Genomic DNA, 14270 nt, shown 5'->3' on the forward strand with positions numbered 1-14270 from the left:
AGCTTGGCTCCAGTGATGTACTGGAAGGCAGTTGCCATACCAGGTGGTGTTGCAACTGGTCAGGATTCTTTCGATGGTACAGCTGGAGAACTTTTTGAGGATCTGGGGGCCAAATCTTTTCAGTCTCCTGAGGGGGAAAAGGCATGGTCGTGCCCTCTTCACAATTTTCCTGTTGTGTTTGGACCATTATAGTTTGTTGGTGATGAGGACACCAAGGAACTTAAAACTCTCGACCCGCTCCACTACAGCCATGTCGATGTGAATGGGAGCCTGTTCGGCCATCCTTTTCCTGTAGTCCAAGATCATCTCTGTTTTTTTCTTAGCACCACACTGCCAGGTCTCTGACCTTCTCCATATGAAGGTGATCAGGCCTACCACCGTTGTGTTGTCAGGAAACTTAATGATGGTGTTGGAGTTTTGCTTGGCCACTCAGTCGTGTGAGAACAGGGAGTACAGGAGGGGACTAAGCACGCACCCCTGAGGGGCCCCCTTGTTGAGGATCAGTGTGGCAGATGTGTTGCTGTCTACCCTTACCACCTGGGGCGGCCCATCAGGAAGTCCAGGATCCAGTTGCAGAGGGAGGTGTTTAGTCCCAGGGCCCTTAGCTTAGTGATGAGCTTTGAGGGTACTATGGTGTTGAATACTGAGCTGTAGCCAATTAACAGCATTCTCACATAGGTGTTCCTTTTGTCCAGGTGGGAAAGGGCAGTGTGGAGTGCGATTGAGATTGAGTCATCTGTGGATCTGTTGAGGCGGTATGCAAATTGGTGTGAGTCTAGGGTTTCGGGATGATGGTGTTGATTTGAGCCATGACCAGCCTTTCAAAGCCCTTCATGGCCACCGACATGAGTGCTACGGGTGGTAGTCATTTAGGCAGTTTACCTTCACTTTCTTGGGCAGAGGGACTATGGTGGTCTGCTTGAAACACGTAGGTATTACAGACTCGGTCAGGAAGAGTTTGAAAATGTCAGTGAAGGCACTTGCCAATTGGTCCGCACATGCTCTGAGTACACATCCTGGTAATCCGTCTGGCCCCTCGACCTTGTGAATGTTGACCTGTTTAAAGGTCTTGCTCACATCAGCTATGGAGAGTGTGATCACACAGTTGTCTGAAACAGCTGGTGCCCTCATGCATGCTTCAGTGTTGCTTGCCTTCGAAGCAAGAATAAAAGGCATTTAGCCCATCTGGTAGGCTTGCGTCACTGGGCAGCTTTGTAGTCTGTAGTAGCTTGCAAGCCCTGCCACATCCGACAAGCGTCCGAGCCGGTGTAGTATGATTCATTCTTTGTCCAATTTTGACACTTTGCCTGTTTGATGGTTTATCTGAGGGCATAGCGGGATTTCTTATAAGCATCAGGATTAATGTCCCGCTCGTTGAAAGCGGCAGCTCTAGCATTTAGCTCGGTAGGGATGTTGCCTGTAATCCATGGCTTCTGGTTGGGATATGTACATATGGTCACTGTGGGGACGAAGTCATCGATGCACTTACACAGAACCCAAACTGGCTGCGCGCGTGCGCCATCGTGTGCATAAATTTATTTTGTCCCCCCACACCAAACGCAATCACGACACGCAGGTTAAAATATCAAAACAAACTCGGAACCAATTACATTAATTTGGGGGCAGGTCGAAAAGCATTAAACATTTATGGCAATTTATCTAGCTAGCTTGCACTTGCTAGCTAATTTGTCCTATTTAGCTAGCTTGCTGTTGCTAGCTAATTTGTCCTGGGATATAAACATTGAGTTGTTATTTTACCTGAAATGCACAAGGTCCTCTACTCCACCAATTAATCCACACATAAAATGGTCAACCGAATCATTTCTAGTCATCTCTCATCCTTCCAGGCTTTTTCATCTCTTGACTTTATATTGTGATTGGCAACTTTCATAAATTAGGTGCATTACCGCCACTGACCTCGTTCGTCTTCAGTCACTCACGTGGGTATAACCATTGAGGAGATGGCACGTGGGTACCTGCTTCTATAAACCGATGAGTAGATGGGAGAGGCAGAACTTGCAGCGCAATCTGCGTCAGAAATAGAACTGACTTATATTTTAGCCCTTGGCAACGCAGACACTCGTTGGCACGCGCGAGCAGTGTGGGTGCAATAATTGAATAATATAGATTCCTAAATATATTTTGCACCGCTCGTGCATGGGAGGCGAGCGGTGTAGTCGGCCTGTTATTGATGAAGCCGGTGACTGAGGTGGTATACGCCTCAATGCCATTGGATGAATCCCGGGACATATTTACAGTCCGTGCTAGAAAAACAGTCCTGTAGCGTAGCATCCACGCCATCTGACCATTTCCGTATTGAGTGAGTCACTGGTCCTTCCTGCTTTAGTTTTTGTTTGCCTGCATTTAAGTTTGCCTGCATTTAAGTTTGCCTGCATTAAAGTCCCCGGCCACTAGAAGCGCCGCATCTGGATGAGCATTTTCTTGTTTGCTTAGGGCCTTATACAGCTCGTTGAGTGCGATCTTCGTACCAGCATCGGTTTGTGGTGGTAAATAGACGGCTACAAAAAATACAAATCTGGTGAGCTAATAAACTGAACATCTAAGAATCTAAGAATCAGAGATGCCGCTGTACATTAAGTATGCACCCTTCAATAATCTAATCTTTCTCTCTTTACTCTGAGGATGATAGACCCAAAGATGAGAGAATGATGAACAAAGATCCTTACGGAATGGTTGACTGAGATCTGATGGTATGAATGGTGCCACAGGCATTGAGGGCACCAGCCGTGGTCACTTGTGATATTGCATAAATTGTGCATTTGACAATGCACACTGCAACGACAAGTCTAGATGAACGTTAAAAGTCACGCAAGTATCATTTCAATTTCAGAGAAACTAAAGAAGAGGGAAAAGGAAGTGATGCACTTCCATCTCTGGTATCTACTACAGCTATAGATCTGCTAGATAGGATGGGGTGGGGCAGGATTGTTATGAGAGTGCCCAGCCCCCTCTAGCCTCCATATAATTCGAACCATGGCCCCGGCCATGGGAGTTACCTTTGGCCATTAGCGAAGCATACGCTCTCTTATCCCCAATCACCACATTGATGGTGCCTGAGTCCATAGGTGTCAGCTTGCTCACGGTGAGAGAATAGAAACCCCACCTCAGATACCTGGATCTCATTGAGGGGGGTGGGCTGCAGAGGGATTTGGTCTAGATACCACTGCGCCAGATAGGGCAGGTCCCCCTTGAAACACTCAACGTCCTGGGGTGGCTCCACTATGAACACGGTCTGACCTGGATGAAACAGATCTTAGACCATGACGGAAAGCAGAGACAAGGGCACATGCTGTTCTGAGCATAATGTGTGTCCTGTCCACCAACCAGAATGGGATTAGACAGTGGGAAGGAATGATCTCCCAAATGTTAAAACATTCAGCATATAGTAAGGCAAAACAAAGGGGCATGAATAATACTCAGTCAATGAGGTTACATCGTATGAATGTTGTCTGTTCAAGAAGACAAGCAGGAGAGTCAATCTTACTAGATGCTGTGCACTGCAGTCAACATGTCAGCAAATCTTTCATTTTCAGTGTCTGTAACTACTACATAAAAAAAAGTTATCAACATACAGTATGAATGTGCAAAACCATACAGCAATTTCAGTCGAAGGTAATATCAATTCACTATAAACTGTTTGGTGATCTCATAGTAATTGTAAGCACGATAAAGAAAAGATCTATACTGTACAGAGACCAAGGTCTTACCTTTGACTGTCACCTTCGCCATCATCGTGGCAGTGCCCACGTCACAGGTGTAAGTGCCGCTGTCTTTCTCCTCCAGCTGTTTGATAGTGAGGGTGAGGACGGTCTCCTTCTGACTCATCTCATAGCGTCCCCCGGCCTTCAGCTCCACGCCCTCCTTGGACCAGGTGGCATTGGAGGCAGGCTGTCCCGTCTCACACTGCAGGGTCACTGAGCCCTCCTCCTCCACCTCGCTGTCCTTCAGCTCCTTGGTAAACTTGTGGACTGGCTCTGAGGAAAGTTACATTCAGGTAGGAGCCCAGCAGAGAGCATTGAGGTCGGAGAGGAAACTTTATTTTTTGTTATTTAACATTACAAAGCAGTCATAGTTTAAAAGTGGTAGCTCGTGGTCAATGATACATGAATATCCAGTAATCAACAACCGTTAAACAATTGAAGGTGTCTGTGAAGGGAACTGGTCAGACTTACCTTTGATCTCCAGCTTGGCCTTGGTAGTGGCCCCTCCGATGACCTCACAGCTATATTCCCCAGAGTCCTGAACAGTGACACCGTGGACGGTCAACTTCATGACCCTCTCCTCTTTACTGATCTCATACTTCTCACTCTTCCTGATGTCCTTCCCATCTTTGGCCCACTGGACGGTGGCCCTGGTCTGTGTGACCTCACAGATGAACACAGCATCCTCCCCTGAGACTACACTAATGCTCTGCAGCTCCCGTGATACAGATTGAGCTTTGCCTGGAACAAGTCACAATTATGTGTTTTAATTCTGAGGGTGGCTCAATTTCCTTTCAATCACATGCAACAAACAAACTCAGAAATGTGATATGTTTTCTCTCAATGGTCTACATACCCAACGTTGCGATAACCTCAGGGATCAGTTGATCAAAGTCTCAAAACCATGAATGCTAAAACCCATGCAGATTGATGTTAGAACCTCAACTGGTAAAGATGTCTGACCTTCAACTGCTAAGGTAGTCTTGGAGTTCAGGTTCTTGATGTTGAAGACCACCTCACCAGCATCGGCTGGCGTCACATCCTTGATAACCAGCATGTACTTGCGACCTGTACTGGAGACCTGGAAGCGTCCTCCATTAGCCACGGTCTGGCCATTCAAGGTCCAGGAACACTCGTCAGTGCTTTCCCGTGACAGAATACACTGAAAGCTACATGTCTCTCCCTCCATCGCCTCCACGGACTTCAACTGCTTGGTGATACCTATGCTCAGGTCTACATAAAGGGAGGAGAGGAGTTTTTCTTTCAAAGACGTGATGACACAATTGCTGCCTCAGCACACTATACTAATTTGTTTGCAAGTTATGCAGCTTTGTCATACACACCTCTCACAGTGACCTTTGACTTGGAAAGCTCAGTACCCAGGTCGCAGCTGTACTCCCCTGCGTCTTCCTTGGTAACATCCTTGATGATCAGACCCAGAGACTTGCCTGTGTGCAGGACCTCGTACTTAGAGTCAGTGGTCAGGAGCGTACCATCTTTCCTCCAGGCGGGGGAGACCCTGGGCTTAGAGGCCTCACACGCCAGGGTGATCATACCTTTCACCTCTCCCACCACGTCATCCAGAGACTTGAGGAACACTGCACGCTTCTCTGGAGGAATGCAAATGGAGATCACAACCACCAGTTAAAGATGTTTAACATATTCTTTAGTCTCACTTCTACACTACAGTATTTTCACTTGGACCAAATTAGCTCATGAGTCTTTACCTTTGACTTTTAGGGTCACACCCTCCTTGATTTCCCTGACCTTGAAGATGATGGTGCCCCCATCCTCAGGTGCCAGATTCTTGAGTGTGAGCGTGTGCACTTTGCCCACGTGTGTGATGGTGTTGACCTCGTTGGAGAAGAGTGCTTTTTCATTGAGTAGCCATTGCACCTCCTCATCAGTGTAGTTGATCTCACAAATGAACACTGCATCACTGTCCTCATCCACCTCTGTGTCCACCAGGTGTTTGGTGATCTCCACTTTCCTAACTGCAATAACCCACAGCACACATCTCATTTGAACCATCAACGCTCAGCAAACAATCAGAATTGAAGTCAAATCAACACCAACATCTGATACAAAACGTACCCTCTACAGTGAGAGTGGCTTTGGTCTCGGCAGCAGCCGACTGACAGCGGTACTCCCCGTTGTCTTCCCCAGTCAGCTTCTGGATGGTCAGCTGAGCCCTCACAGCGTCCTGTTTCAGGCTGTACTTGTCTGAAGCATCCAGGAGGGTTTGCCCTTTGAACCAGCTCACCTCTTTGGGTGTGGCGGAGAACTTGCAGCTCAGAGTGGCTGAGCCCTTCTCCTTGACTGTCACATCTTTAATGGGCTCTACCACCTCAAGAGGACGCTCTGTAGTTGAGAGAATAAGAAGAACAAACAGCTCTGATCATAGGCAAGTCATATAGCATGCTCCTAACCCACTTTAGTCTGGTTATGAGAACGTCATTTCAACCAGCTATACCCACTGAGAACATGGTAGTCTGACATAACCATTTGGTTCCACGCTCTGTGTATGAAGAAGCCTCTGACCTTTGACAGTAAGCTGGGCCACAGACTTGCTCTTGCCAGCCATGAACTGGACAGGTCCTGTCATGGAGGCCTTGGTCTTCTTGAAGGTGAGGCGGTGCATGGAGCCCTCCTTCTCCATCTCCACGTCAGCGCTCTCCTGCACGGCCACACCATTCAGGGTCCACTTGGGGGGCTTGACTGAGTCGATGTTGATCTCCACCTCGAAGAAGGCGGCAAAGGGCTCGGTCACTTCCACGGCACTTAGCTCCCGTACGACGCTGATGGCCTGCTCTAGAGGGACCACAGACACAGAGTGTTTAGGTCATACTTGAGGTAAAATCACTCTTAATTGCACTCTTTAGGGATCTGTTAAGAGTGCTATTTCCATTCACTCATTGACTGGTAGTCCTGTGTGCTGAAGTATTGATATGTGCTAAAAGAGATTCGGAAGTATATTTTGATAAAGCCACATTACACTTCATAGAACATTCTTACATGTTTACAATAGACACGGTCCTGGATTTTCTCCTGTTACCTTCCACAAGAAGTTTACAGGATGTCTTGTCGTCGATGGCGTCACAGGTGTAAGTATCCTCATCATCCGAGCCCACGTCGTTTATGGTGAGTTTGCGGTATATACCCTCGCTGCTGATCTCGTGCTTCTTGCTGGGCTTGATCTCCTTCTTGTTCTTGTACCACTTGACCTTGGCGCTGGCCCGGGACACTTGGCATTCCAAGAACCCACGGTGTGTATACAAGGCTAACTTATCCCTGAGCTTCTTCACAAACTGGACAGGGAGCTCTACAGTAACAATAACAACCGTATCAATACAAGGAAGCGATACTTAGCAGTACCAAAGAAACATATCAAAACACTACCACACATCAAAGCAGTAAGTAGCACTAAACTAAGACAGGGAACAGAAAGTACTCAACAGGGGTCAGTATGCCAAAGAAAACAACTCCACATCTCCCTGTGCAATTCACATCCACAGGCTCTCCCAAGGAACAGTGATTTATCGTGTGCCTTCTTCCATCAACTCCAACATCCTGAGGGGCTCAGATAGCCACTGCATGGCCTTCTCATTCCTGGCCTGGTACAGAGGGATCGCCATGAACAACACGAGAGACAGTTCCCGAGGGTAGACGGGTCACGCTAGGATCTAGGTTCTGTGGTTCAGGTTCCCCAGAGGATGTATAGCAGCCATGCGTCAAAGAAAGACAACACCATGGATTCCCAGAGAAACCACTACGAATCGTTAAGGATGTAGCACTCTGGCCGGGGATACAAAACACCAATATTCCAGTCTAAAAGAGGCCAATGCAGTATCATCCCCACAGACGTTTGGCTGCTGAACCAAAATAAACCTCAGGGAAATAACTCTGAGGACACAGAGGACAGGCTGACTGGCTGAGCAATTGACTAACTGGATCAGTTGACGTAATATGTTTCAGGTTTGAGTTATGGATCGGGAACTGCATTCACCATTGGCATGTTTAACGAGTGCTCGTGAATTCGTTGAATTTGTTACATACCGTATATTGTGATGTGCTGACCTGAATATGTTATTATATCCTATGGTGCTTAACATATCATGCCATAAATACCATGCTATAGGGAAGGCATGCTGGAAATAGACTTTACCTTTCACTGTCAGTTTGGCTGTTGAAGAGGCCTTTTCAGCTGTGAATTTAATCTCAGCAATGTCTTCTGGGGTCACCGACTTAAACAGCAGCACATAGATTTTACCTTTATTTGAAAGAAGGCAACTTATAAGAACAGTACCGAATGTTAAAACACTGAAATAGTACATTTGTCCTGATTGATCAATGATAATAATTCAAAAACGGTGTATTACTAAAACGTATGAGTGTTTATCACAAATATGGACATCTAAACATGTATTTGGAAAGTATGGCAAATGTGTGTATTCTCCTCACCCTCTTGTCTCATCTTGATGTTGTCACCGACTTTGAGTTTGGTGTCGCCTCTGAACCACTGGCAGTCCACTTCATCGTGAGAGATCTCACAGAAGAACGAAGCGCTCTCCTTCTCCATCACCTCCACGTCCTCAAGCCTCTTCACTATTTGAATGTCTCGGGCTGTGGAGCGAGAAGCACAAGAGACAATAAAAAGAGACATGAGAAAGTCTTCAACATACCTAATGCTGAATGGAATATGGCCGTTCTTTTACATTGATTTTTAGCTATTTATAGTGGGGTCTGAAATGATTCACACCCTTGATAAAGATTAGCAAAAATGACTGTATAAAATAAATAATTGAAATACTGAGCTATATTGGAGCCTGAAAAAAAAATGGGAAAGCTATGTTATTTTATACTAATAGAATTGCTCAGACGAAGAGATTTTGTTTAACAAGTAATATATATTTTTAGCAAAAAGTTAGAGGTCAAAATTCTTGACACGTGTTTTCAATACCTGTTGAAGAACACATAGGATTTGTATTTATTAGGGATCCCCATTAGCTGCTGCCTGGGGTCCAAACACATTAAGGCACGTATCACACATAAAACAAAAGATGAAATAGTACATCATATAGCATTATTTCACCACTACATATCTACAATACAAAATGTAATACCACCATACACCAATATTATATACTGTATGTGTGTGTAGAGTGAGTGTGCTAGCGTGTGTGTGCGTATGCGTGTGTCTGTACCTGTGTGTGTGTCTCTTCACAGTCTCCGCTGTTGCATAAGGCATATTTTTTATCTGTTTTTTTTTATCTGATTCTACTGCTTGCATCAGTTACCTGATGTGAAATAGAGTTCCATGTAGTCATTGCGTTATGTAGGAATGTGCACCTCCCATAGTCTGTTCTGGACATGAGGATTGTGACGAGACCTTTGGTGACATGTCTTGTGGGGTATGCATGGCTGTCCGAGCTGCGTGTTAGTAGTTTAAACAGACAGCTCGGTGCATTCAGCTTGTCAACACTTCTTACAAAAACAAGTAGTGATGAAGTCAAACTCTCCTCCACATTTGAGCCATGAGAGATTGACATGCATATTATTCAATGTTAGATCTCTGTGTACATCTCAGGTCCAGCAGTGCTGCCCTGTTCTGAGCCAATTGTAATTTTCCGAGGTCCCTCTGTGGCAGGTGCCAAGTGCGACAAAATTATGGCCTGTAGGACCTGCCTTGTTGATAGTGTTGTTAAGAAGGCAGAGCAGTGCTTTATTATGGACAGACTTCTCCCTATCTAAGTGTTGGAGGAAATTATGGTTGAAATGATTAATTATGTATACATTTAAATGAAAACCATCTATTTTAATACTATTATGTTATGGTATGAAATGTATGGGTTCTTGGTTAAACTAGGACCGAAAATGTAGGTAAAACAAATTAATTGTCTGTACCTTGCGGGTTTAAGGGAGAGGGATGGCATATATCTTCTCAGACAGATAAGAATGTTTGTTTGATGTTCCATTAGTGGAGAAAAGTATATCGTTTAGACAAATTGGAATGTTTGTTTTATGAGTGGAGTAGAAGACAATTTCCAGACCTGAAGACACTGCGCTATTGTGTGGATCGGAGAGGGTGTGAGAAACTGATGATGTCATTTTATGTTCTCTCCTCATAATGTAATGATCTTTGTATTTTTGTTCAGTACTCACTTGAATTAAAAGCTGTTAACTGACTTTTAAGACTGGTCTCGATCTATTTCATGCATATTTAATGAATTTACAACTCATTAATGAAATAGAGAGAGTGCGAATTTGGTTTTGGCTACAAAATATATAGGAATTTAGAATTCCTATATATTTTGTAGCCAAAACCAAATTCGCACTCTCTCTCTAAGCTACTGTTGTATCAACATGTTTTGACCATGACAGACACATCAACTTGCGCAATTTCAGTCGCTGTAGTAGCTGACGTGTATAGTGTTGAGTCATCCGCATTCTTTCGACACACTAGTTTGTTCTTCTTTTTATTCAGTTTAATCACATTATTTCTCAATTGTAAGGGATCGTAGACCATTCCTACGTACGGAATCCTTCTAGGTCCTTGATACCCTTTTTTTGGAAGGATTCTGCATGGAGGAATGTGTCTAAGATCCCTGTCAATGTATTCTCATGGAAACCATTTTGAACAAGCTTCCGTGCCGTTATCCTCGCAAGGTGAGGCATTGACAGTTATTGAAAAAAGGGGTGTCAATCATTTTGACCCCCACCTTTATGAGATTTGTTTTAATCACTTGCTAAACAAAATCAATTTCTCTAAGCAATTGTATTCGTATAAATTAATATAATTTCATTTTTCTGGAGCATAATAATAATAATAATAATATTTAAATTATTTATTTTATACAGTCAATTTTGCTCATCTTTATCAAGTCTGTCAATAAGATCGCACCCCACCATATCTGGTAAGAAGAAGGTCTGTTATTTCAAAGTGTGACACGCACTATTTTTAACTACCTGTACAACAAAGTACTGCACAACTATCCTTGACAAGCCTAAAACATAATTAGATTTTATTACACAATCAGTATCATTGGATTGCATAATATACAGTGTATTGTATCATATGAATAACATGCGGGGACTCATACCGTGAATAGTGAGTTTAGCTGATGTGTTGTCATCAGCCGTTTGGCAGACGTATGTGCCCTCATCCTCTTGGGAACATTTGTGGATTAGCAGGCTGCGTGTGCGCCCCTGGGAGTGGATGCGAAAGTTCTTTCCTGGTTTCAGTTCCATGTCACCCTAAGAAACAGTGGTCTTTTAGTAATAATAATTGTATACACAATTATGCAAATAAAATTGCTGACAACTACAGTTCCATGATTTACTGGAATATGTTTTCTCACCTTGAACCACTTGACCTCAGCGTTAGTTCTGGACACCTCACACTCAAGCGTAGCCTTCTCCTTCTCTGGGGCTTTGACATCCTCCATGGGTTTAGAGATCATAGCCGCAGGTTCTATAAAAACCCCAACACCAATAAGCACAACCTTCAAATAACAGCTGCCACCTCAATTAGCACTCAACTCGATGAATAGTTTACTGTTCGTCGAAAATGGATATAACCTACCTGTAACAATGAGTTTGGCAGAAGTTTTCACTCCCTCTGCTTGGAAGGCAATTGTCCCTGCGTCCTCCATCTTAATTTGGGATAGTGTGAGGGCGTGCTTCTTTCCCAGGGCTGTGATGCGGCAGTTGGACCCTGCCTTGAGCTTGACGCTGTCCCTGGTCCAGGAGCCCTCCACGTCAGCCTGGCTGAGCTCCACCTCAAGGGTCACTGTCTCCTTCTCATGGGCCTTGACCTCCGGCAGCAGGCCGTTCACCACCTCAATCTTCTTCACTGTGAAACACAGACAGAGGGAACGTTTAGGTGTGCTGGAATATGCATAGAATTATAGGTTACGCAGCATCATCAGTAAGTGTCCTGTACATCTCCTCTTGACACTGAAACTGTAGATATAAATAGTCTGAGTATCTGGGTGGGGGTCAAATGTTCTATCAAACTACATGTAATATTAGAGAATACTGTTACTATACTCAATAGGGGCTAGTTACTGTATACTGTACAGTGCCATCAAAGTATTCACGCCCATTGACATTTTTCACATTTTGTTGTGGGATTAAAAGGGATTTAATTGTCATTCTTTTGTCAACAATCTACTAAAATACTCTATAATGTCAAAGTGGAATAAAAATTCAAAAATGTGTTTAACCCCCTGAGTCAATACATGTTAATAAATCATGCATTTATAAAGCCCCCTTTTTTTTACATCAGCAGATACCCAGCCTAAAACCCCAAAAAGCAATCAATGCAGATGTACAGTAGAAGCATAGTGGCAAGGAAAAACTCCCTAGAAAGGCAGGAACCAAGGAAGAAACCTAGAGAGGAAGGAGGTTCCGAGGGGTGTCCAGTCCTCTTATGGCTGTGCCGGGTGGAGATTATAAGAGTACATTAAGGACAGATTGTTCTTCAAGATGTTCAAACGTTCATAGATGACCAGCAGGGTCAAATCATAATCACAGTGGTTGTAGAGGGTGCAACAGGTCAGCACCTCAGGAGTAAATGTCAGTTGGCTTTTCATAGCCGAGCTTTCAGAGGTCGAGAGAGCAGGTGCGGTAGAGAGGGAGAGAGAGGGAGGGAGAGCTAGAAAGAGGGAGAGAGAGGACCGAAAAAAGGGTTGCACGTCTGGTGAACAGGTCAGGGTTCAATAGCCACAGGCAGAACAGTTGAAACAGGAGCAGCAGCATGACAATGTAGCACGTCCGGTGATGTTAGAATCACCATTGGCAGTGGTTACATGCGAGTCTTTCTGGGTAAGTCTCTAAGAGCGTTCACACTGTGCAAATTACAGGTGAACCAGGGGGGCCTCAGCTTCCCCGAATGAGAAGTTAGCTCCTCTAAATGCAACAAAAGTCAGACTTTGGGTGGGGTCTCTAAATAATGCTAATTTAACCATTCTCCTATTTGTTTAAAATGCAGTGGTAAATATGTTGCACAGTGGTAAACATAAAAATAAAACGAACACCCCCAACTCTCTGTCATGGTTTAAACCAATTATTTATATGTGGCAGCGCTGGCAGTCTCAGCTGCATAGATTTTCCTTTGTACTTCCTTGTTTTCGCCATTTGTTTGCCATGCATCCTTGATTTAAAAAAAATGCTTATGCCTTTATTCCAATGCATTAGCTTTATCCGTTGATGTATCAATGTTTGCTGTGGTCAGTCAGCTCAGCTGTTCAGAGCACTCATTGCTTTGTTTCACAGGTGTGTGCTGGTACTGGTGTTCTCCATTCTCCTGTAGTGGTAGACCATTTATTTAGCATTATTATTTTCTATTCATATTTGTTTTCTTTACTGCATCACCTGATGATGGTCAACAATATCACTAGACAACTAGCCTACAGCTAGACATCAATGCGCATCCAACAAGTATACGTTAATGACAGTAGGCCTATAGTTGACCCTCGTTTAGAAGCATTCGATTTTGCAGTGGGATAGGCCTACATTATTTTGGATTTGTGTCCCCGTGGGAACTGTTTTACCGGTGAAACATAATGAAATGTTACGTTGGCATAGTTACACTTACAGTGCATTTTCCCAGATCTCCAAGATCCATGATAGGTACAGGTTTTAAGATCAATATTCTATTTCAATTGTTAAACGCTAAATAATGAAAAATAACACTGTCATTGTAACGGTCTTCTTCCTCCCCTGACTAGGAGTAGTAGGAGGACCAATGCGGAGGACCAATGCGCAGCGTGGTAAGTGTTCATGATACTTTTAGTAGAACACAGAAAAATACAAAAATAACAACGTGAAATAACAAAAACCGAAACAGTTCCATGTGGAACACACAGACACAGAAAATAATCACCCACAAATCAAGGGTGAAAACAGGGTGCCTAAGTATGGTTCTCAATCAGGGACAACGATTGACAGTTGCCTCTGATTGAGAACCATACCAGGCCAAACACAGAAATACAAACATAGACAACCCACCCAACTCACACCCTGACCATACTAAAACAAAGACATAACAAAAGAACTAGGGTCAGAACATGACAGTCATAAATGTAAGGAAAGAAAGGTTGTGATTTGTCACACGATGTCACGCCCTGACCATAGAGAGCCTTTTATTCTCTATGTTCTATGTTGGTTAGGTCGGGTGTGACTAGGGTGGCTTATCTAGGTTATTATATGTCTATGTTGGCCTGGCATGGTTCCCAATCAGAGGCAGCTGTTTATCGTTGTCTCTGATTGGGGATCATATTTAGGCAGCCTTTCCCACTGGGTTTTTGTGGGATCTTGTTTGTGTGTAGTTGCCAGTGTGCACTGCATTTGACTTCACGTTTCGTTTTGGTTCTGTATTGTTTTGGTGAGTTTCTTTAATTAAACATGTGGAACTCTATGCACGCTGCGCCTTGGTCCGTTAATTATACAAACGACCGTGACAGAAGATCCCGCCACTCACAGACCAAGCAGTGTGCACAGGAGGAGAGGGTATCCTGGGCCTGGGAGGATATCCAGGAGGTAAAG

At 44.1% G+C, this 14270-nt stretch overlaps 1 protein-coding gene across 9 annotated transcripts in view; it reads right to left on the reverse strand.

Annotated features, from left to right (window-relative positions):
• Positions 1-14270, reverse strand: part of obscnb (obscurin, cytoskeletal calmodulin and titin-interacting RhoGEF b) — a 104652-nt gene that overhangs the window by 61113 nt on the left and 29269 nt on the right. For 8 of the 9 annotated variants that reach the window (XM_046359689.1, XM_046359690.1, XM_046359691.1 and 5 more), the window contains exons 22-34: positions 11305-11574; positions 11081-11193; positions 10823-10976; positions 8184-8345; positions 7888-7992; positions 6778-7044; positions 6264-6533; positions 5817-6083; positions 5450-5716; positions 5066-5332; positions 4686-4955; positions 4194-4463; positions 3729-3995 (exon numbers count right to left, since the gene is read on the reverse strand). In XM_046359689.1, the coding sequence (XP_046215645.1) occupies positions 3729-3995; positions 4194-4463; positions 4686-4955; positions 5066-5332; positions 5450-5716; positions 5817-6083; positions 6264-6533; positions 6778-7044; positions 7888-7992; positions 8184-8345; positions 10823-10976; positions 11081-11193; positions 11305-11574 (2949 nt within the window). The remainder of the gene's footprint in view (positions 1-3728; positions 3996-4193; positions 4464-4685; positions 4956-5065; positions 5333-5449; positions 5717-5816; positions 6084-6263; positions 6534-6777; positions 7045-7887; positions 7993-8183; positions 8346-10822; positions 10977-11080; positions 11194-11304; positions 11575-14270) is intronic. The other variant, XM_046359688.1, reaches the window with a different exon arrangement.

The sequence above is a fragment of the Oncorhynchus gorbuscha genome, linkage group LG08 (genome assembly GCF_021184085.1).
Source record: "Oncorhynchus gorbuscha isolate QuinsamMale2020 ecotype Even-year linkage group LG08, OgorEven_v1.0, whole genome shotgun sequence".
Classification (NCBI taxonomy): Eukaryota; Metazoa; Chordata; class Actinopteri; order Salmoniformes; family Salmonidae; genus Oncorhynchus; species Oncorhynchus gorbuscha.